This window comes from Crocodylus siamensis, chromosome 9 (assembly GCF_052110815.1).
Source record: "Crocodylus siamensis isolate JL-2025a chromosome 9, ASM5211081v1, whole genome shotgun sequence".
NCBI classification, from domain to species: Eukaryota; Metazoa; Chordata; order Crocodylia; family Crocodylidae; genus Crocodylus; species Crocodylus siamensis.
Genome location: NC_143403.1, coordinates 6,138,534 through 6,162,394, shown reverse-complemented (window position 1 = coordinate 6,162,394; position 23,861 = coordinate 6,138,534). Strand labels below are relative to the sequence as shown.

Below are 23,861 nucleotides of genomic sequence, written 5' to 3'. Positions count from 1 at the left end.
TTTTGTGCAAGGAAAGAAAGCAAGCCAAAATAAGCTATTTTGGAGGCATCTTTTCTGAACACTGGGTTGTTAGGGTTTTCACAGTCAAAACCAGTCATTTTACCATGATGCAGTTAGAGCATCTGAGTTCAGGAGCTGATAAAGCCCAAGGAATGTACTTTCTTAAAGCGCTCAAGAAAATAAACATATTGGCATATTGTATTTCGTAAGGCAGTTCATCACCATTGCAACCAAAATCCCCCAAGGTTTTCACTAAGACAATATCACAAAATGGCCTATTGATTTTAAATAATAAAAACCAGATGAAGTCCAAAAGAGAAAAAGAATTGATATATTGACCTGAAAATGTACAAGCTTTAAACCTGGTAAGACGTCTTGACATAGGTCTGGTGTGAATAGTAATTAGAGAGTGATTGCCTTTTCAAACTGTATTTAAATGCCATCAAATTCACAACAAATGCAAAATGTTTTAGCAGACTGCTAGCTTTTAAAGATATATTGGTCTTGGTGAAAAAAAAATGGCTTGCCCTTCACTGCCTTGGAATAATTAATTTCCACAATGAACTTAATCATAATAGGTCAGTGCACAGACATGCATCAAAGAACTCTTAGGACCTGGAATACATACAAGTGACTGGACAAAGTGGAAATGCTTCCCAGAGTTTTTTTCTGTTACCCTAGAAGGGATTTAGGGAAAAAAAAATGTGCTTCTGAACGCAGCCACAGTGAACACATCAAAAGCTAGCATCTCTATTGGGAAACTAGACTTTACGATCAGATCTAGGTTTCACAACCAGAGAGAAATCCCCTAGAGAATATTTAAATAGTGGATTTTTCACTTCATTTAAAAATAAATTATGTTGTTTCCAGTGGGTGATTGCATTTCACATTGTAATTTATTGTATACCAACATAAAACACTAAGTTAGAGCCAGGCACTCTGAAAGCAGGGGATTAAAATGAGAATCCAAGGCACAATAGCCAAAACTAGAATAAACAGAATACAGAGTAATGCCATTAACCAATCAATCATAGTAGCAACGTTATGTCAGTGCAATTTATTTGTGAGGAAAAATGCCAACACCTGAAAAGTGACACGTTTCCATGCTGGATAACAACAGTTTAAGTTTTAGTTGACAGCAGACAAGTGATAGGAACATTTACTTTTTATTCTAGCCTGGGCAGTGGACTCCAAAGTTGTAAGTTGACTTTGGCCTAAGTAAATAAAGTACTCCATTATCATGAACAGAAAGTAAGGAAACAAAAAATAAGGTAGCTGAGAAGAAATTAAATGAGCTGGCGGCCTTGGCATTGAAATTAATTTGTCAAACTGAGTGTGAAAGGCCTCAGGTGTGCTGAGAAACAGTATCACAGAGATGCCAGAACTGTGATTGCAAATAAGCCTCAGAGAGATATCCTTAAATTTAACTTCCTATTAATTTCCTCTATCCTTCCCATTGAAATGCTAGCTCTCCCCCCACCAGCTTTTTTTTTTTCCATTTAAGGAAAGCACCTAGAGGGCCAAAAGACAATTTCCCACACTATATTAGACACGTGGATATTAAACCATTTTAAAAAAAATCTTCAAATGGTATTAACTGGCAAATTTGAGCTTAACTGAGCATGGACAGGCAGAATTAAAAATGAAATGCTTCCTTTAATCCATCTCTTCATATGAGGGAATCAAAGTATATATTTCCTGCATTATGCAAGAACACCAAATATCTGAATGTCCAAATGCTGCCTCGAATAGCATGAAACTAAGGCAAATCGTAGAAGTTACAAATGGAAAAGACCTGTAAGGTCATCTGTTCTTTTCATTTTACCATGGTAGGACTGTTACTTGCTGGTACCAAATTTTGAGGCTCATCTGTGAATGTCTTTGCTTTGCTTAGGTTAAGGCAAGCATGTAATATAGTTTTTCACAGTTTAACATACTTTTTAGTTTTTACAGTCAGATTTTTCCCCCCCAAAAGGAACAAAGATCTGTCCCTATTCTTTGCAGTTCATGGAAGGCATAGAGACCAAATATTCCATTGTCACAAATTTGCCAGAAACAAACATGTATTTCATGGGCAATGAAGATATGAATACGGTACAGACAAAATTTTCTTCTCATGGCTGCAGCAGTCAGGAAGAGCTCCACGCGCTTGACAGCGCCATGGTATAAAATGGACCTACTAATAACATTTGAATTTTAAATGGCAAAGATGCGCTTGTATGTGTGAGAACAATAACAGCTTTGTATTATTCCCCTTTGACTGACCCAAGATTAGGCTGCTTTTGTGATTCAAACCCCAGACTGGGGACTAGAGAGCCCAGTATTCAAGTCCCATCTCTGCCACAGACCTCTGTGGCAAGTCATCTGATAATTTCTATGAGCATCACTGGGTATGTCTATATTGCTACCCAGTCCTGCTCTCAGGGCCAGCCGTACACCGTAAAAACCCTGCTTCGTCCACCCCTTGGTGGCAGACAACTTGCTGTGAGTGGGCAGTATGTGCTAACAGACATTCAAGAAGAGCTGGTTGATTTAAATTGGTCACAAAGGTCACCTGGTATCATTTCTATTCCCTGTTTGGGCAAAAATAATATCTGGAGAAGTGTTTGAAGGCTTTGAACCTTTCAGGCCCACATGTGAAGTCTTTAAGTGCACATGCAGTTGACTTGTACACAGGCGACATGGATTACATGTGCACATACTGGAGACCTGTAAAAATGATCCTTTGGAAGATTTCGATTGAAATTAAGAGTGATATTTGACATCACTTAGCATCCAGCCAGCCAAATGTGGTGCATTTCTAATTGATTTCATTTCCTTGCATGGCTGCTGACTTTGCCCTTGTGGCTTACTAACACATTTTTAGGGTTTCTCAATATTTCAAGTTGGGAAACAGTTTACCTAGAGATTTAAATGTCCCTGCTCTAATTATGTTCATGTTCTACTTTTGCAAGGCTGCTAGCAAACTGTGCTGCAGAGCTTTGGAGGGTGAGATCAGACTGCTTAAGCAATTCTACATTGTTTTAAAAGTCTGCCGGGCTGTTACCCTTGATGAATTCCACTTATTTTAGTACTATACCTGTGAAAAATTAAGAGATGTATTCAGTCTGACTATTTCAAACATTTACTTGTCTGTTTTACTTAATATTTTCAGGCATTGAGTTCGATTTAATAGCTCAGTTCATGGGAGAATTCTTTTACATTTCAAACAGTCGGGTTTTTTTAAAAATGTTTTTGGCTGGTCATTCAACCTCTCTCCCTCTGCTAATATTTCAACAGACTGCAGCTTTTTATCTGCCGCCTGCCTATCAATATTCAGGTGGCATTGCTATAGCAAGAGATGCCTCAATTAGGAATATTAATTCTTTAATTAAAAGTAGTTTCAGCCCAAGAACATCTTTGCTGCTTTAGTCCAGGCATGCTATTCTAATGGTTAAGATGCTCCAAACAAATAACGAACGGGAATGTTATTGGATGTTGCTTTTTTTAGGTTGACATAGACTCTCACTGAGTACTGGGTAATCGACGGCAATCAACATTTAAATGTTCCTGACTCACAAAGCAAGCATCATTACTCTTTCCCTAGGTTTGGTGCACATTGGTCTCAAAAGATGCATCTCTCTGTCTGTCGCTCTCTCACACGCACACTTTACAGCAAGGAAGCAGGCACTTGACCAGAGTCAAAGAGGAGGGACATATCATCAGACCAGTTGTTATAAATCAGCCTTAAGCTAATGGGAGATTCGATCGCTATAGCTTTTGCAATAACCTATTTAGCAGCATGAAAGAAAACATCTTTAAATGAGGCTGATTTTACCAAAGAGAGACTGCCTTCTGAGGATTATTTTTGTCTGGGCAACTTGTATGTCCTTTGGAAGTTGATTAGCCTGAACGGGCATGTTTCTCTACTTCCATGCCAAAGTTGGTGTCAGCCAACTGCAGAGCATGTGCTGTCATTTTAGTTAATGAAGCTAAATATTGACATTGATGTGCAAGAGTTTTACTGGAGCTTTGGGTAGGTTTACTATAGATTTACCTCTGGCATATGCAATTTCTCTTGTCGTCTTATCATTAAGGAGCTTGAAATCATTTTGCTGAAGGGAATGGGAACTACATATACACTCATGACATGAACATTTACCTGGGGAAAGTCATTTTCTTTTAAAGCCTCGTACAATGACAGCTATTCAGCAAGATCACTAAATTCTCCCCCGTCTCTGGCACGCCTTCTGCTTCTATGCATGCCCCAAAAAAGCTTCTTTTTTTTTTGCTAAATTGCTGAAATAAGCAAACACACTAACTGGGGCAGATGTTTCAGCTTTTCGAGTCTAGTGGGAGTTCTGTGGATAAAGTTCCCTTTTTCCTCAAGAGAAGGAAATGCCAGTTTGCCTAAGATTGGGAAGCTATATCTTTTGACACCTGCAGCAAAGCTTAGACCGTATCTTGCTCCACTGGGATTTGAACTAAGTCTCAGGAGGGAGAAGCTATTAAAAGATTATTTTACAAAGGCACAAAAGAAATACTAGTAATTTCCAAGGGAATGATACAAGTCACAGCGAAGTCACTAGCAAGGCATCAGTAGAATTTGGATGAAGCTCCAAGAGAACAAATCCAGTAAATTTTTTCAATCACACGTCCTGGGACGTGGGTGATTAAACAATTTATTTGAAAGCGATTGTGGGATATGGCTGTTCCAAATAAAGGTTACAGCAATACTTACATAATTAATTGGGTATATTGAGGATCTGAATGCTGATTTGCTTCCTAATCAGACTTTGGTTCTGATCTAGTATGCTATTTCCTGAGTACGTCTTCAGCAGTACTGAGGTTTCAATAAAGCCCATGTAGGCTTTTCATTTTGCAAAGGTTAGTTCAGTCTTTCCTATGAGGGAGTACTGGAAGATTTTCCTGTGACAGAAGTAGAGTGTAAATAGAGGGAACTCCGATCATCCACAATTTTTAAATTTCTTGTTTTGTGTTGCATTACAATTAGTCCAAGTGTGCATCTTGGAGGAAGTCTGCTTGTGCACCAAGGGCAAGCTCAAAACACAGGCACCATGAAGTCCCCAGAGGAATGAAGGCGAATGTAGACTTTGTGCTACTAGCCTGCCACACTGCCATGACCTTTACCTCTTGCTGGGAATAATGCATTCAGGGGAAGTTTGCATTAATGGTTGTGCACATGGAAATTTAGTTGATACGTTCCATTTCTTTAAAACTGCGAGGTAATTAATTGCATCATAAATACTCAGGGACTGTTAAGATTGCAAAGTAATGAGCTATAAGGTCAGGAGCACCAGCGTCTTGTGGTGAAGGGGAGCTGCATATTATTAAGCATGTTGGAAAGCCAGGCACTCTTTTTAATGCCTGAATGTGATTTTTGGATTTGGATGGGCTCCATAAGGAATTAGGCTACTGTTATGTGCCTTTTGGTTAAGCGAGTTCGCTTGAAACACTGGAATGCAAGAATGACAGGAGTGTTCAATTTGCTTCATTGATATAAATCCAGGATGAAGAGCTAACATGAGATTAGCTCACTGAAATAAGCAGGTGGCTATTGCTATTGAAGCCGCTCATAGCACAGACAATTACACTGGCCCTTTGAAGATGGCTCGTCCCTTTTTGTAACTCAGTTATATTTAAAATTATTCATTATACCAAACTCTATGATTGGACAATGACTTACATCCCAGGCCTGTGATATTTGCCATCTCCTTAATTTCTTTTGAGCTGCCAAGTATCTTCACCTTGTAAGACCTCTGAGGGAGTTAAAATTGATCTGGTCTATTTAGAGTCCTTTCTGATACAGGTTCTTTCACCATGCTCATTGCCAAGGTATTTGAATAGCCCAACTACACTGTGTATCAGACCAGTGCCCCTATGAAATTATCCCATTATATCCAGACAAAAGGCCCAAAGGTTAGTCTGTTTTCTTGTTCAGAGGCCGGTAATGTTCTTCTCACAGAACCTGGGCATTAATGCTTGAAGACCCCATCTGTCTGCGACAATGGGGCACTACTTTCTTATCTTGAGGCTGTCAGCCATAATGACAGTAATTCAGGAAACAAACAAGATTTCCTTTGTACTTTTAGCAGAAAACGAACCTGACAGATATCCAGCAGACAGACTTTGCCTTTAACTTCAGTGGGGAAAAAAAGTTTTCAAAGGAGAGATAACACGGCCCTTCTGATAAAGAAAAGGAAGCGTAACAGGGGAAAGGCAAGAATGTACTCCATCTGCATTGTGCTAATAAATAGTCTTTAATATTGGCTATGAGGGGCCAGAGGTGTAGCAAGTGCATTCTGTGCTTGGGGTGGGGAGGAGGAGGGGGCAGAGGGATTGTGCTGACTGCTAGGGCTGTGCGAAGCTTTGGGTGCTGATTAGATTCAGCCTGATTCGGTGGCTGAACCTCCAAATCTGAATTGAATCAGGGGACCAATAAAAAGGTCCGAATCGATTCAAAGTTCCCTGAATCTTTGGAAAAAATTCAGAGAGCTTTGATGATTTGGGCAGTCTCTGCCCGCTGCAGCAGGGAGCTGGAGCCGGACTCCGTGCTGGTAAGTAGAGGGCGGAGGAGGGGGGCTGAAGGAAGGGGGAGGGAACCATGGGGCGATGGTCCCATCCCTTGCCTGCTCCCTCAGCCCACCCCCATGGCTGCCCTGCCTGCCCCAGCTCCCGGTGCTTTAAAAAAAAACCCTGACTCACTGGGTGCTGCCAGGCCGGGGGGGGAGGGAGGGCGATCCCCACTGCCCACCACTGCCCCACGCTATGTGGAGGGTCTGCATGACCCCCCATGGCTGCCCCGCCCATCCCAGCTCTGGCCCTTTAAGAAAAAACCCCCAATAAAACTGAGGGACTTGCCAGCTCCTGCAGCAGCCTCAGGGCTTTGTGGGGCTCATGAAAGCACCCCCATGTGGTGGGGTGCATCAGGGATTGCCTCCTGCTGGGCAGGAACTGGTGAGCCCAGGGTTTTTGGTTAATTTTTTTCTTAAAGGGCTGGAGCTGGGGTAGAAGGGCTGGGAGAGCGGGGGTGGTGGTCAAGGGGCACATGCAGAGCCCCCCATGTAGCGTGGGGTAATGGGGGGCAACGGGCATCATCCCACTGCCCAGCAGCACCTGGTGAGTCAGGGCTTCCCCCCCCCAAAGTGCCAGGAGCTGGGGCCAGCAGAGCAGCCATTGCCAGGGCTGGGAGAGTGGGAGGGGGATGGGCCTGTGCAATTCAGAGATTCGTCTGCTGCCGAATTCAGAGATTCAGCTGAATCGATTCGGGACAGTGATTCGAATAACCAAATCGAATCGCTGTCCCCCAGATCGGCTGAGCCTGCATACAAAGTGAATACTAGCCGCTTTGCACAGGCCTTCCGACTGCTGGAGGTAGAGGAGTGAAGGGGAAGGAGTCTTACCTGCCCAGCTCTCCACGCTTAGGTGGCTGCTGCTACTGCTGTGCCTGCCTGGCTCCCATGACCCCACTGCACCTGGCATAGCAAAGACTTCTCAGAGCAGGGGGCCATACTGGTGCCCCCACTTAGTTGGCACTCCGGGCTGGTACCCACCCAGTTACAGTACTGTGAGGGGCCCAGTATAGTTCCAGTTGAGTGAATGAAGGAACCCCAAGGAACTAAGTTTCACTGGGTGGAACAGTCTCCAACAGAACACTCCTTGGCAAGAAGTGATCGGAGAACAGTGTACTAATCCCTTTTCATTATGGGATTACTTTAGGCCACTTTTGCGTCTTGCTTCCATAGGGGATGGCCAGCAGCTCTTTTAGGGCAATTTGCCATCCAGTGGGATAGAAGCAGAAGGACCCTGGGCTCTTACTGAGCCATTTAAGACATCCTGATACCCCAGTGAAAGACAAAGAAAGATGCTTCTTACATCCATAACTTCCCTGCCGCTGCATGATGGCTCCTTGCTTGTTTTAGGTAGATCAAAAACAAATGTTGAAGAGCACATGGTAAAATTCCTCCCAGGTGACAAAAGAAAAGCAGTACAGACAAACAGAGATGTACTGCACATCTGCTTCAAAGAAAAGAAAGGAATTATTAGGCACAACAAGCATTAGTATTCAGGATTAAACCCATCAAGACCAGATCTTGCAGCATGCCATTTTCCTAATGCACTTAATAGCATGAACCGGCACCATACACATTTTCACCTATTTTTTGCAGTATTTCTAAACAACAAGTGCCTCTTTAGGCCAGCTTACTGGTTTCACACTGCAAGTGATACATGCTCTTTGGAATAAATTAGGGCTGGGTCTAAAGTCCTTGACCTCAATGTAAAGGCTCTCTTTGGTAAGACTGAGCACTTTGATTCCACAATTTGGCAGAACGGCGGATCCAAATTTTAGGTTTGTGCCTAACCCCAAGGATAAAAGAAAGGAAAACAACAAGAAAAAAACAAAACCCATCAAACCTTATCCCGTTCAAACAGTATTGAATAGTGGAAACAGAGCTGAGACCAGTGGGAGAATTTGAATTCCAAGATAAAGCAGATCATTTGAGGAGTCAGATTATTTAAATTTAGAATTGCTCAAATGAATTCAAGGGGTGGGAAGGACTTCATTGACAGCGTAACCCAGGGGTAGGCAAAACACATGCTGTGGGCTGGATCCGGCCTGCCCAGCAAGTCTGTCTGGCCTGTGACGTTCTCGTCTGCTCCCTCCCCGCTACGGGAGGCACCGGCTCCAGTAGCAGCAGCTCCAGCTCCCAGGACCGCAGCCTGAGATGGAGCATGGTGGGGGCTGAGGCATGCAGCAGGGTGAGTGCCTGCAGAGCCGTGGAGGTACTAAGCTCCTAAACGCGCCCTCCTGCCCTCCCCCTCGCCCTCTCCCGCAGCTCTTGCTGGGGGCACTGGTCTGTGCTGGGCTCCAGGCAAGTTCCTCTCCCCCAACCCTGAGGTGCAAATTTGCACGTGGAGGCAGTGGAGAGGCAGTACGGGAAGCAGGAGCCCTCCCTGCAACCATGAGGGTCAGTGCCGTGGCATTGCAAGTGGAGGGCCCCTGCAAAGACCCTGGGGTGGGAACGGTGGCGGTAGACCCCAAGCACTCTGCACAGTACTTCAGCTGTTCTTTATTTCTTCACATATGCCTGCCCCCCTCACTGAGTGGAGTAGCCAGAGTGTTCGCAAAGAATAACACAGATTACGTGACTGTTTAACAATATACGTAGAAAGCTTTTTTTTGAGCTGGCAAATCCTGATGTTCATGCTAAATTTCAGGTGTGGTTTAATCCAATCAGAGAACAGAAGCGATATCATGACATCTGTGTGCACCCAGAAGTAACCAACACAGTTCAATTACTGAGCACCCATGCTCAAGCTGCAAAGAGCGGTATTCATAGAAAATTATTTGGCACAACGTTTTGAAACAATGAGTATGTTCGTAAAAATTGAAAGCAGGTCTTGGGCGATTCCCGTGAGGAAAAGAAGACCAAAGTATTTCAATGAGAGCGTACACCACTGTAACCATCAGGGCTCAGAATAAGAGGGTTCTGGTACTGCATACCTACACTTGAATATGGCTACAGGGCTTTTATAATAGAGGTAGGTCTGAGCTGAACAGGAAAGTGGACAGGCTGAGAAAAGATAAAAAAGAAAACAGTCCCATCAGCAGTTTCTGGCTGCTTCAAAATCCAGGAGATGGAATCAGTACATCATTTGTATTATACCTAGACCCTATGGGATTTTCTTTGTTGCTTTATTGTTAGTGTTTCATTTGATATACTACCTGGCTCTCAAAAGAATAGTCTTGACTGCCACTGGAAATTCTGGCAGCTTGCTGTTACTAAAAATATAAACTTCTTTTTCCCCCTCAAGAAGACCAACACATATAGAAGCTAATCTGTCTGTATTACTACAGTTTAGATGAACAGCTGCTGGGGGGAGAGGGCTTCTTAAAGTTTATTAAAAAGTATGTGTGTATAACAGGAGATTGGAGAGAGACAGGTCAAGATTTTAATTTGGACAGAAGGAAACAGGTCTGAAATGGAGAAGTGGATCTGTGACTCCTCAGCATAGGAATTGCACTTGGAATTTGTGTTTATAGAGGAGATTACACAAATTAAAGGGAGAAAGAAGGCTATCAAAACCAAAGACCTACAGTATCCTCACAGGAAGTGGAGTGGATAGGAAGATCACCCACAGCACATATTCAAAGGGTGTTGATGCAGGTAGTGAGGAGGAACCAGAAGACAGAGTCACAGAGGCCAGGACAGTACAAAGTTCAAAGGTCCTTGATACACTAGCTTGGGCCATAGGTGACTGCCAGTTCAAGAAGGAGAGGCCTTTGGAGATGTTTAGTTAGAACAGTTTCAGCGGGGTGCAAGGGGAAGAAGCTGGAGTGGAATGGGTTTAGGATGAAAAAGCAAAGAAGTGCAGTCAACAAACATATTGATGAAAAGGGAAGAGCATTAGGGTGGTAGTTGGAGAGGCAAGTGGGATGAAGGGTAGGGACTGGAGAGACAAAAGCTTGCTGGTATTGCATTACGGGTATGGCAGCTTTCTATGAAATTAATAGAAGCAAAGCATGTTCAAAACTAGGAAGCTGAACAAACTATTTGTAATAAATGATTAGTCCATTTTAGATAGCCTCTATTTCTTGTTCACCAGAGCAGCTCTGCTGACTCAAAAGACAGCACTATTTCCTCTGAATCAGGTTTAAACAAATGCCCCTCAACGGTGGTAGAGATATTGCCACTGGAGATGCTGGCTTTCAGGTAAGCAATAAACTCAAAGCCCTTAACATTTATTTTTCACCATTGCAGGAAGTGACAGTGTTTATCAGAGATTGGCTTAAATTAGACATCCTCATCCAAATACTGCTCAACCTTGGTGATCATGCAGGGGGAGCGCCCAAGTTCAAATCATGATCAGACTGTTGTGATTCCTGTCTGTCTTTTATACAACTCTTCCTGGACCCCTTCCAAAGTATCCTCAGTTTTACTGTCATTTGAAATTGGGGTGACATAAATTCTACCATTTAGGCAATGTTCTAGTTTCAGTGATGTCATCCTTTGCTCATTAAAAGTCCATTGTTTAAATGGATCATAGCAAAGAAGGGCTGAAAGGGACCCCATGGGGTCATCCAGTCCAGCCCTCTGCTCAAGACAGGATCATTCCTAACTAAACCATGCCAGCCAGCTGTCTGTCCAATCTGCTTCTGAACATTTTCAAGGATGGAGAGTCCACAACTGCTCTAGGTTGCCTGATCCAATACTTGACCACCCTTACAGTCATAATCCCCAACCTAAATGTCCTCTTGCACAGCTTGAGGCCATTGCTCCTAGTGCTGTCCCCTATGGCCATGGAGAAAAGCCCATCTCCATCCTTTCTATAATTGCCCTTCAGGTATTTGAAGACTGTTATCAAATCCCCCCTCAGTTTTCTCCTATCCAGGCTAAATAACCCGGCGCTTTCAGCTTCCCTCCTAAGTCTTGCTTCCAGGCCCCTAATCATTGTTATTACTATGTGCTGGCCTCTTTCCTAATGGTGCACATCCTTCTTGAAGAATGAGTACCAAAACTGGACTCTCTACTCCAGATGAAGCCTCACCAATATTGCCAGAATGAAAGAATCAGTTCCCTTGATTTGCAAGTGACACTCCTATTAATACAACCCAGTATGCTGCTGCTTTTCTTTTTTTTACAGGAGCATACTGTTGGTTTATATATAGCTTATGGTCCATTGCAACTCCTAGATCATTTTCTGCAGTACTGAAGCCTAGCCACTCATTCTCCAATCTGCATTTGTGCATGCAATTATTCCATCCCAAGGGCAGGACTTTGCACTTGTCCTTGTTGAATCTTGAGGATGTGTTGTATCCTCCGTTTTGGGATATGTTGATACGTAGCATTGTCATTTGTTATGCATCAATTGCATTCCAGCCCATTAATGACTGAAATAATAGCATGCATTCAGATGCCAGTGAAGGCTTTGTAAGCATCACAGCGATCTCAAAATTTAGAAAGAACGAGGACAAGAATTAGGTGGTTTCTACATGGACCAGAAAACGCGTCAGGGGAAGGTGGATACAATAGCAAGAAAAATGTTGCAAGTGGCTGTACTCTGTCCTTCAGCTCATGAGGCTTTAAGCTTTCAAAGCCTCTCAATAGACCGCTTCCTTTTCTCTACTTGCCTTTATCAGATGAGTAGAAGTTGCATTGAGCAGATTGTCCACAGAGGAGGACGGGATATTACAGCACACTGACGTATCTTTGCCGTGCTGCGCACCCCAGAGATGCAATTCCCTAATTTGAGAAAATTTAACATTAAAGTTGATTTGAACAATGCAAAAATAACAACAACAAATAAGCATTTAGTCCGAACCAAGCCCACTTAATATCACCATTGATATTTAACTGTCTTTGCCTGAAAGGGAAAACAAATCATTAAAAATAAGCAAACAGAAGCAGGAATCCAGCATCTCTACGACATCTACTGTGTCCCAGCACATGCTGTGTGTATTTATAGTCAAGTGACAAAATTATAAATATTTGATCATGGCAGAACAGAAATGTAATAAGGATTGAGCGCATCCCTTAAGCACACAGCTGCTTGGATGTGCGTGTTTGAAGGTTGTCTTTGTATCCCTGGGCCTGGGGATCTGTAGAGCTCGGTCCAACAGGTTGGGAGCCTTGCCTTGATGAAACCACCTCAAAAGAAGCTGTATGCTGATCCCCAAGCAGCTGAGCTGCATGAGCTGTGACCTGTATCCTTTTCGTTGGTTTAAACCCAGTGCGTACCACCTGCTGATGTCCAACTGAAGTCAGTGAGAAGATTTCTGTTGGGCTCAATGGGCTTCACAGAAGATTGTAATCCCCCCGTGCCGCTTTACGTCATCTGCACTCAAGTCTCCTACCACGTCAAGGAGGGCAGAGTCATGCTTCCAGGTGCAACGCTTGCAAACGGTTTTAAAACTGGGCTAGCACAGGAAGGACAAGAGGCGTGCCTTGTTCTCCTCCATGTCTTGGCGACCACCGTGAATATGGATACCGCAGCTCTCTTAATCCAGAGCGCCCGCAAAGCATTGCGATTAAAAACCATGTACATCCTTGACCAATGTGCTTATGTTCCCTGCGCTGTTCAATGCGTGGCGAGGGAGGGCAGGGGAAGGACAGGGAGGATTTTCAGGGTTTCTTTTTTCTTTTTTTTTACTCTGCTGTTGTACAGATGAAAACGACTGAGGTGAAAGATGGGCCTCTCTCCAACCGCACTGTTGTAGGTCTTTGAATGCCCTACGTGGCATTTGGGGGGCTTCGTCGTGTCGGTTTATGCCTTCATAATAATTGCTTCCGAACCAGAGTGATTTATCTTGACTTGCTCAACAATGTACGTGCACTCAGTCAGTAAATTGATGCTGGGGTGGGGGGGATTTCCCCCCACCCCTCTTGGAAAAAAAAAATGTTAAAGGATACTGTGATCTGCTCAGTAATAATCACACACATTTCCCGTCATTTAGGTCTGTAAGAACTCCTGACATTTGAAGCTGTCCTACCGAGTTGCCGTGGCAACAAGAAAAGGAACGCGTCAGATCCGAAGATTGCAGTTTACAGTTACTGTTCTTCACTACTAGGCCTCAGTTGCTCCAGATTCAGTTTAATTTGCCACCTCACTTAGTCTGCCCGACTGTTCGTCAGTGTTTGACAGCCTCTTCCCTTACATTCGTTTATTAATGGATTCCTCTTGCAAGATGCAAGGTTTATGAGAATCCTCACTGAATGTTAAAAGACCATAATATCTAAACTTGACCTTCTCGGAGAAGAATACCGAATGACTCCATTTTTTTTCTATCTGTTGACTTGTTGCTATTCAACTGTTCAAAAAATATTTTGTCTGTGGGTTAGTATTTGTATATGTATGGGTGTATGTATATATATATATTTATAGAGAGAGAGAAGAGATATACAATAGGTTTAGCTTTTATATGACAGCCATCTGAAGTTTTAAGAGGGCAAGGATAGAGCAACGCAGGCACAGATGAGTGATGCTAACCATCCTGTTCTAGCTAAACCCATTGTATGTGCTGTTTATACAATGGCGCAACAAAAAGGAGAGAACCTACTGCAACTGTATTGTTAAAAGAGCCCGCTTGAGTGGCACCAAATAAAGTCTATCGAGTGCTCCACAATGTCACTTCTTGTCCTTCAGGTTCAGCAAACAAGAGGTGCAGACTCCCAAGTCTGCATTTCTGATTGAGATTTCTTTCCTTTAGCCCCAGGTGGAACTGACGATACAGCCCCAGCATCTCTTCCCTCCGGGCCCCAGTGGCAACAGTGCTGGAAGATCAGGGAGGCTCTCATTTGTAAGAGCATAAAGCAGTCAGCTGGTGCTAACATATTATGAGTCAGAGAATATTAGGGCACTCTGGGCCCGATTGTAGAGGAGCCTTAAACTAGGCATTTTCTGTTCTTGTAGATAAATACTTGATGGCATCAGTTGAGGACATGTAAACAGCTCATGCCAGCGCTGCGGGGGCAACCAGGCAGGTAGATGTCTTCATGTCAGAAGGACTGAGAATAACAAGAGTAATGGCATTGCTCAGAAGCCCCGATCCACCCTCTTCCAGCTCCCCGACCACAGAGGTCCGTTCTCTCTCAAACTCCACGCAGCTCCCAGAGCGCAGAGAGGAAAATAGATCCCCCGTCATATAAATGTGTTCATATATATAGTTTGGTTTGAATATATGTGTGTGTGTGTATATGTATATGTGTGTATATATATATACACACACACACACACACGTATATATATATATACACACATACATACACGTGTACACACACACCCACCGTTTCCAAATAAAAGTAGCACGAGCATTTCTTCGTGTGTGTGAAATTAACCACACTCATTTGCAAACATGGAAAATCGAGGGTGTTCATTATATATGAATAGGAATCCTTTTTTTTTCTTTTTTAATTCTGTGAGCATGTAAGGTAAAAGAAAACTCCTAGCCGTATCAAGACAACCATCCTGTTAATAAATTGTAAATGATCCATCAGAGCTCACACCAAATTTTTATAAAATTAACAAAAAAAAGAAAAAAAAAAAGAAAAAAAAAAGAAAAAAATACTAGTGACAGACTGTGGCTTTTACTAGAGCTTGCCAGTAACTAGGGTAAAGTAAGTGTCTTAGAATATTTTAATAAACTTGCTTATTTAAAGTTTAAACAAACAAAAAAAAGGCTTTCTTATGCAATAGAACTTTGCAGCTGCATTCTTTAGTTAGCATTTTTACAGTACCTATGGGGCATACTGTATGTTGTCTTTACTACAGCAAAATTATAAGCATACCTTCCACATCATGTATATGTTTCAGTAGCAAAGCTTTTTGGAAGCATAAAAAAAAAAAAATAAAACCCAGCTCCAAACATACATTTAGTTTCTCATGATGTCACAATGTGTCTTAGTGGTAAAAAAATTGCTGTATAATAGCTTTTTCTCTGACTTCCTGTATTGTACCAAATATGACAACAACCAGTTTTGGGGGTTTTTTGATCTAAAATGTTGATAATAATGGTGGCAGCAGTAAAGTTAGTGTGTGTTGTGGACTGTCCAAATTTGGTAGGCCTCTTGATAAGACAGAATCTGCCTCCATGCAAGAACCTATTTTTTTCTTACAGCCAACTCTGCACTCCTGACCCAAGGAGACCTCCCATTGACCTTGTTCCTCTCACAGCACACCCAGGTGTTTAAATTACCCAAGTGGTACCTGGAGGTTATTTGGAGTATCTGCTGGTTAGGATCAGGCTGGCAGGTAGCTACAGGCAATTAAGCAGGAAGTGCCTGATGTCAAGTATTATTCCTTCATTAACATGGGCATGCTTTCATTCCACCGCTTCTACCCCTGCCACTGCATTAGGCTAATGCTGCTACTTTATTGTCACATACAAAACAAGCATTACTGCAAAGTCAAACTAACGAACGAAAAATAAAGTTATTTACCAGTAGGCAGTTTTTCCCTGTGGGGAACTACATCTTGTGCCCAAAATCCAACCTGTCCGTGATCATGACGGCACAGAAAAAATATACTTTTCTAATGGCATGCTCCCTGCCTTGCCAAAAGAGAGACTACAAGTGACTTCAGTGTGCTATGTGAGAATCCCTGCTGCTTCTTCAGACCAAGGGTCTAACCACCCATTTTGCTTCTCCTTAATGAGACTCCAGATTAGGGGTGAAAGACATTGTTTCTGTCTGCAGTTCCCTCCTACTGGTTTGCTATACAGTAAGAGATCCTATGCAAATAATATTGTAGCCTTTCACCTAAATGAGGGGTGGGTATCAATGCAGATATTTTCTCAGTGAAAGTTCAGGATCACAGAGGCACCAATGTTTTCACTCACCATTACACCCTTCTCATTTGCATCACCTAAATTGATGGCATTTTTTGCAAACTGCTCTCCCAGGCTTTCACATGCCTGTTGGCTTCAGCCCAGACTAGACTCTGAACATCATAAGCAGACCAAAAAAACCCAAAAGAGATGAAGCGCTCATGTTAATGTTTCTCCCTCTCTTTCCCCCCACTTATATTTAAGAAAGGCCTTCTTCCAAGAACCCATTATGTGACATCTGACCGCCTTATTCAAAGAGGTGCTCCATTAGTCTCCATGGGACTGCTTATATGAAGAAGGCCCTTAAATAATGTCATCTCCTGAAACCAGGAAATAAAAGAATTTGGAAGCATTTCACAATACCATGCAAAAGCAGGAAAGATTAAACATTTATACTTTTCATTTTATGATGGATTAAGTTTAAAATGTGTTTAGACATAGCATGCTTATTTTATATCCTAGCAGTTATCAGTTATTTAACCTATTTTAGTTGCTACATGTATTTCAGTCCAAGTGTGTATGCAAATATATATATATATATGAAAATATATGTGTATGTATATATACATACATATAGAAAAAAAATTATATGCAACCTTTTTTTCGCATTTAGAAAGGCACTGAATTTAATCATTTTCACTTTGACACATGCAGAAACCCACGCCCATACAAATCATTTAGTTTCAAGACCAGTATTTTCTGGTACAACACAAATCTAGTCAAACAGTTATTAAGTTAATCAAAGACTGGTGTTTATTAGCAGGGTAAATGTGTCATACTCAGTGTACTTGCTAACTGAAGCACTGTCAGTACGCCTCATGAGTGTGCTTGTATTATGCCTATGTGCATATATTAATGTACATTTTGTTCAGTAACTGCAAGTCTGAACGATTAAAACAAAAGGAGGAAATCAGCTGAATTTCTTAGTGGGTGTCAAGTAAGATTTAGATTACAGTGGAACAATGTCTGGGTAATAGGCCTGCTGAGCTATATTCTCATCTCATTTACACTGGTTTAAATCAAGAAAAACTCTGTTAACTAGAGTTATTCAGGGCTTAAATAGGCATCATTTAGAGGAGAATCTGGCCCACTGTCTGTAGACGCTATAACTTTATTTCATTTCCCGATGCGTTGCTCAGTCTGCCCTGAATACCGAAGTAACGTAATTTGCCACAGGACCAAGGGAAATTATCTATTACTTCAGGTCTCTCTTAAACTTAGTGAAACCAACACTCTGGACTACCTCCAGTAAATGATTCACTTCCTTCACTGACCACTTTAAAGCATCCCGAAGGTCCCCAGCATAATTTTGTTTAACCTTTATTTAAAATAGCCATGCCTTGTAGTCAAATAATTTTTCCCGGTCTCTTGGGTAGTCATTTAAGCTAGGGACTGCTATAACCCAAACCTCATTTATTAAATTACGGATTTCCCATCAGTTCACAGATGACCTAGTTTAAATGTTGTATTTTATTGCTAGAGAGACAGAGATGAGTACTTATGTGTTAGTTATGCTTCTAACACTTTCTTTTATATCACTTATTTTCACCAAGACAACGTGGTGATAGAGGTCTTCTCCCCTTTCTTGCTACCAAAAAAAATTCTAGTCATCTGATCACACAGCAGAGTTTTGTGCATAGATATTTTCGTATTGTTGTTTGTCTGGAAACCAACTTTTTTGATGGATTTTGTTTCATTAAACAAAATGAGCGAAGACGAATGACAACAAAAAAGTATACCAGTATAGGAACAACAGGTCTAAGGAACAAGACATGATTATAACTTCCCTTTCCCATATCTGCAAAAACTGTAATTGTCCAAGAAGCACATTTCCCAAAGATGCTTAAAAAATGATTTTCACCCATTGAGTTCCCTGTGATCTGTAATCCTTGACGTTCCCATGCAAATACATTCAGACGACAAAACGATATCCCATGCAAATACAGATGACTACTTTACTATGTACAACTTCTAGCCCACTGCTGTTTCTATTTTAGCTAGGATGACAGTTACCTTTTTAATGTCCAAATGAAAAAATTCACACACACACACACACACACTCTCAGTGAAAGTTACTAATTGCACAATTGCTATGTGTGTGTATATATGTAGATATATAGAGATATACACATACATATAGATAGATAGAGATATATATATTGTATATGCAGATGGAAAGAGAGACTATACAGCATGAGGACTTGGAATAAGCATCCAAATTCTATGAATTATGGAAGAATACCCAGCTGAAGGCAGGTCACAGTTATCTATGGTCAAAACAAACTGGCAAAAATAAATGGCTTATTCCCACCTATTATGTTATATTAATGCTGCAGTTGGCTCTCTCTCTCTATTTACGCTGATTTATACCATTTGAATATACGTGTAATTATTTACTGACTCATTTTGTTTTCGTTGCCTATGTATCAGCAGGTCAGCAAAAGTGAAAGAGGGGAATACAGAAAGAAACTTGCATCTCTTTGATGACAGCCAGATGGTTATAAGGACGAGTTATAGCACTTGGCTCTAAGTTCTCCTCTGCATCGATAAGCAATTGCATTTGATCTGAGGCTAAATGAATGTAGTCTAAAGATGGAGCGTGTGTATGCGTGCACTCTGCCCAGGAACTACAGCTGTAATATGAAAGTGTGGATGGCGGGTGGTGATGGTGAATTCAAGGCAGACATGCTGTTTTGTTATTAAACTTTCACATTAAATCTTCCTGTATTAAAAAAAACAAAACAAAATCACATTTGCCCCACAATGAACTCTGTCTCCTCAAATCATCACCAGGATTTTTTAAGATTAATTTTTCTTTTTCTAAAAGTTCAAGCAAGAGGGGAAAAAAAGTTTATTTTTTTATCATTCTTATTTTGTTTGTTTCTTTCATTTCCAAGGTATTTTGTTCAGCTACTTTTTCAATTAATTGTTCCTTTGGGCCCTAGTTGCTGAATTGCTTGCTGTTTCTGAGGTGTAAATAAACGTTTTGATTTATGATGTGGTTGCAAAGAAACTTGTAATTTATTTGTGAAATGCTCAAATAAAGGATGTCTGGGCTTTTACCCTTTCGTCTGGCCTTAGCCCTTCCTCGAATCATCTGGCACAAGTAGAGGGGCTGTCCAGTGACCCCCTGCTGTGGCTGATGCTGGTTATTAACACCCCAACCTAAAAGCAAGAGCCTCTCCAACTGCTCTGAGTAAAGGAAATAAGTGATGGTGTTCATCAGCACCCTGTCGCTTCAGACGGGGAACCGGTGCTGTAGGCAAGGGAGGAAAGACCGAATTTATTGACTAGCCTCCTAAAGAAGAGGGTAGGGGGGTTGGATTACTTTACCTACATTCAGGTTACACCAGCTAGGTTAACAATTACTCTTTCCAAGACCCCGGTTTAATTACAGCGCTTTCCACTGACCTGAGTCCTGGCTTAAATTCTCTTATCTTGCTATACTCTATTTTGGCTTCAGAAGAGCAGACTCCATATCACCTTCCTCTGTGATCAGCAGGGATCCTGTTTTTTTAAATCAGAAAGAAGTAACCCCAAATCCACATTTTTCCATGATTAAAATGAAGCATCGCTCCATATATGATGGTGTTTCGTTTTAATCATGGAAAAATGTGGATTTGGGGTTACTTTTTTTTAAATCAGAAAAATTGGGTGGTTTTTTACAAAGCACCTCCAACTCCACATTTTTATTTGATTAAAAGTCCATTTCCCTCGAGCTATGCATGAGGTGGACTATACATGTTGCAGATGGATGGACTCTGCATGGAACTGGAGGTTGGTTATCTTTTCAGCATTGCCCCGCTACATCCCAGAACCCCACAAAGGACACAGATGTGCTCCATTCGCTGCAATGACTGATAAAACCATGTCCCCAAATATAAATTCCTGAGTTTTCAAGACCCTAGGTGTTCTAACCTAAGACATACCCCTTTGGACTTCAACTGCCCGCAACAACTGGGGAACCTCAGCATGAATCCTGAAGCTCATCTACATAGTGCCCAATGCTTTCCCAGCCACAAGGCTCTGGGATTCACAACCCCAAGTGCATTCCTTTTTTGACCTTGAGTACCCACAAAGCAACTCAAAACCCTTTACAATCTCTGGAAGAAATGTCATTCAACCTACTCTTCCATAGGGGTGGAGATATGGCAAACATGAATCACACTGTGTGTGTTCAAACCCTGGGACGTGCCCCATGACTATGGCGGTGAGAGCTCAGGACATGAGCAGCAGCACAAACAATAATGACCTTGAAAACAGGCCAGTTGGGTGGAATGCACATCCCCAGGGGGAATCAATCCAGCATTGTGTGCTCTGCACTGGGGAGTCTCCATTTCCAGTGGACCTCCAGAGGCAGCCACCTGCTTTGAACTCCCAGGAGTGATGCTTGTTGGGTCCTGCAGGGAAGATGGTGAGACCTGGTACAGAACTAGGAAGACATGATGTGGGTGATTCTATGTATCTAACAGGTCCCAGAGAGCCACAGGGCCTCTGCTAATGAGTGAAGCAAAAATATAAATCCCCACAATGGAGCATTTGAGTACTCGCCACTGAGGAGAGGTGTCTTCCCAGAGGGCCTCCTCCTATGGACTTCTCCAGTTCAGCTTTAGTTTTTGTTCCATCTGCCTTTTGGCAGTCCATGGATATGTCTACATTGCTAGTTAGGGTGAATCTTAAACGGCTTCCAAGCCCATACTCGCCAACCACCTTTACTGAAAACCAGAATGCTGATAGATTTTAGAGTCATGGGTCAGGCTTGTCGCACGTCCTTAAACAGAAACAAGTGTGGAAGACAAATGATTCACAGCCTAATTCCTAGAAGGGTTCCATCAGATAAAGAGGAGGCACCATGCAGGTGGCTTCAGTACAGCCAACAAAATAAAGCAGAGACATGGAGGGGGCAGTGTATACGTCTCTGGCATACTGATGGCAACCTTTAGGGTTGAACCTAACCTAATCGTTTAAGTTTAGAGGGTCCTCGTATATGGGCCATTAGAAAGAAATAGGAGACAACAAAACGTGGAACCTGAGGTTTAACTTAGCAAAAGGCAATTACCTGGAGGCCACCACAAAGGCTTCCATTTCACCCCATCTCGGATGAGGAGCTCACTGTCCCCAGCTCAAGCCATGCCTGGTCTCAGAGAGGAGAAATCATAAATGGTGCAAAGATAAATCGGAAGCTAACACACCAATAGTAAAAGGGCAGAAAACATTGTGAGAGCTTTACTCGGGTCGAAGTGTTACCTTGCTCCGTCAAACTTCCTTAGGTATGACTATGGCAGAGGAGTGGGAAGGAGGAAAGGAACACAAAAGCAGCAGTTGCTAGCCTGGCTGCTGCCTCCACCCAGGGTACAAGACAGCTGTGTTACACCGCTGTTCCTAGATAGCCCAAAACTTCTCATCTGAGATCTTGTTTCAAAGTGTAACTGCACAACTCATTCTAGTTACATATTTCTCATACTGAAGTAAATCAATGCAATCCCGTCTGACTCCAGGACAAGCTCCTTCTCCACAGAAACGAGACAAGGGTCATTGCTCCTACTGTTGAGTTAACAGGATGTTCTTCCCCAATAACAGTGCCTCTAGCTGGGCTATAGTCAGCCTCCTTCCAGAAAGCTGTGACCTGCACTGCTCCTGTAATTACAGAAGGGATGTACTTGCTGTAGCCCAGAGCCTTCAGCAATCCATTATACTGTACGTTATTATTTGCCATGTAATTTATTGCTATCATGTCTGGTTGTAGGCCACCTATTATCATGGCATCTATATGCAATGTCCGTAGCTTAAATTTGAGATTATTACAGTTTCCAAACAAGAAAAGTAGTAACTTTAACTATATGCTCATTCATTACTGGGCATGCTAAAAGCATTTGGTTAGAATAAAAAACTAGAGCTGGGCCCTGGTTTTAGTTAATGAAGCAATTGCAAACTAGCCTTAATTTTCTTTAACTGCAGCTATTTTACTAAAGTATCTGTTGAATAATTTAAAGCTGTAACGTTCAGACAGTTTATGAACAGCATTCTGCTATTCCTTTGGTGTACTTCACTTAGTTACATGTAATGACATATGAATTAACAAAACATTTTAATCAAAAGAATAATGGCTACTGGGCACATCCACACATGCATTAATGTGTCGTATTTACTGAGCGTTAAGTTTAGTGCCTGTAATAACAGGTACTAACTAACTCAATGTGCAGCTGCTGCGCAGTAGCACCAGCACAACCTTTTTTAATAACGCTAATGCTCAGTAGACTAATTCTACTGTGCATTAGCACACTAGCACGGCTTTTGCCGTGACATACTGATGCGACGTAGACTTGAGTCTACTGGACATTTAGCATCCTGTGTAGATGTGTCCTGTGAGTAGCCAAACACATCTGGACTAAATTTTCATAAGAATAACATACTATGCTACAGTTCTTTAAACATTTGGCTTTTAGAAACATTTACATTGTGGCCTAAGTAGTCACAAATGACAACAAATCAAAATGGGCATTTTTGTGCGCAAAGCTGTCAACAAAGTTGGGTGCTGTTCTTTATGCTATTCACTCAAGTGTAGTAAAAAAACCCCCAGCTTTTATATAATTTGTAGCCCTTGGAGAATATCCATCAAGCATCCCAAATACAGGGTATTCTAGTCAATGCTGGAGTTAACAGAATGTATTATTGACTTTGATATTACAGAGCAGGGCAACAAGGCTTTCAATGGGAAACGAACTACGAACTCCCGCAGGCTTCTGTGAAAGTGTGAGCCTAAGAGCCAAAGCTGAAAGTTTTTCTAAAGCAATAACATGATTATGCAACCACAAAATGGTTTATTTTGTTTAAAGGACATACTGACCCAATATACGTCGAATTTCTTTTCCCCAGTAGCACCAAAGTAACTTAATTGCCATCATCCTTTCGATCTCAAAAAAAAATAGCAAAATCCCTAGAGATTAGCTGTCCCAATTAACAAATATTGAGCCTTTGATAAACTGGCTTGCAGGCGAAAATAATGAAAGAAGCAGGGTATTTAGTGCACAACATCTTGATGACTGTGGCACAGTCCATTGACAAAACAAAGGAAAAAACAGGATATTAGAGTATATTGGAATAGCCTTGACCTCATCAATCTCTTCAGTCCCTAATTTTTATGGTTCTGTCAAGCTATGATCACAGAAAAGATTACCCAAGCCCCCTTTCCCCACCCCATCTAGTTATCACCTCTGGTGAGTATGCCATCCCTAACCTATCACTGAGCCTGGAGCAATCCATGCCACCGAGAACTGAATATATATTTACATGCTTTTCATCAATAGAAAGATACAACTACCCGATTTCTCCATCTCCCTCTCTAGTAGGAAACCCGATCATTTTGTTCACCTGGCTTTGACTACTAGTCATTATTCTCACATTGCTGTTGTGTCCTGGTTTCTTATTAAAGAGCTATCAGGCTCACTGTTCTATCAATTCAGGGATAAACCTACTTTTAATTGTAACTCACTCTGGCCATTTTTGCAACTCCTGGACTTCATTGCTTTCCCAGGTT

General features: G+C 41.9%; 1 protein-coding gene across 1 annotated transcript in view; it reads left to right on the top strand.

Annotated features, from left to right (window-relative positions):
* Positions 1 to 19,321, top strand: part of CDH13 (cadherin 13) — a 751,386-nt gene extending 732,065 nt beyond the window's left edge. The window contains exon 14 of the mRNA XM_090062749.1: positions 13,457 to 19,321. Within this exon, the coding sequence (XP_089918875.1) occupies positions 13,457 to 13,464 (8 nt within the window). The 3' untranslated portion in view covers positions 13,465 to 19,321. The remainder of the gene's footprint in view (positions 1 to 13,456) is intronic.
* Positions 19,322 to 23,861: the final 4,540 nt, after the last annotated feature.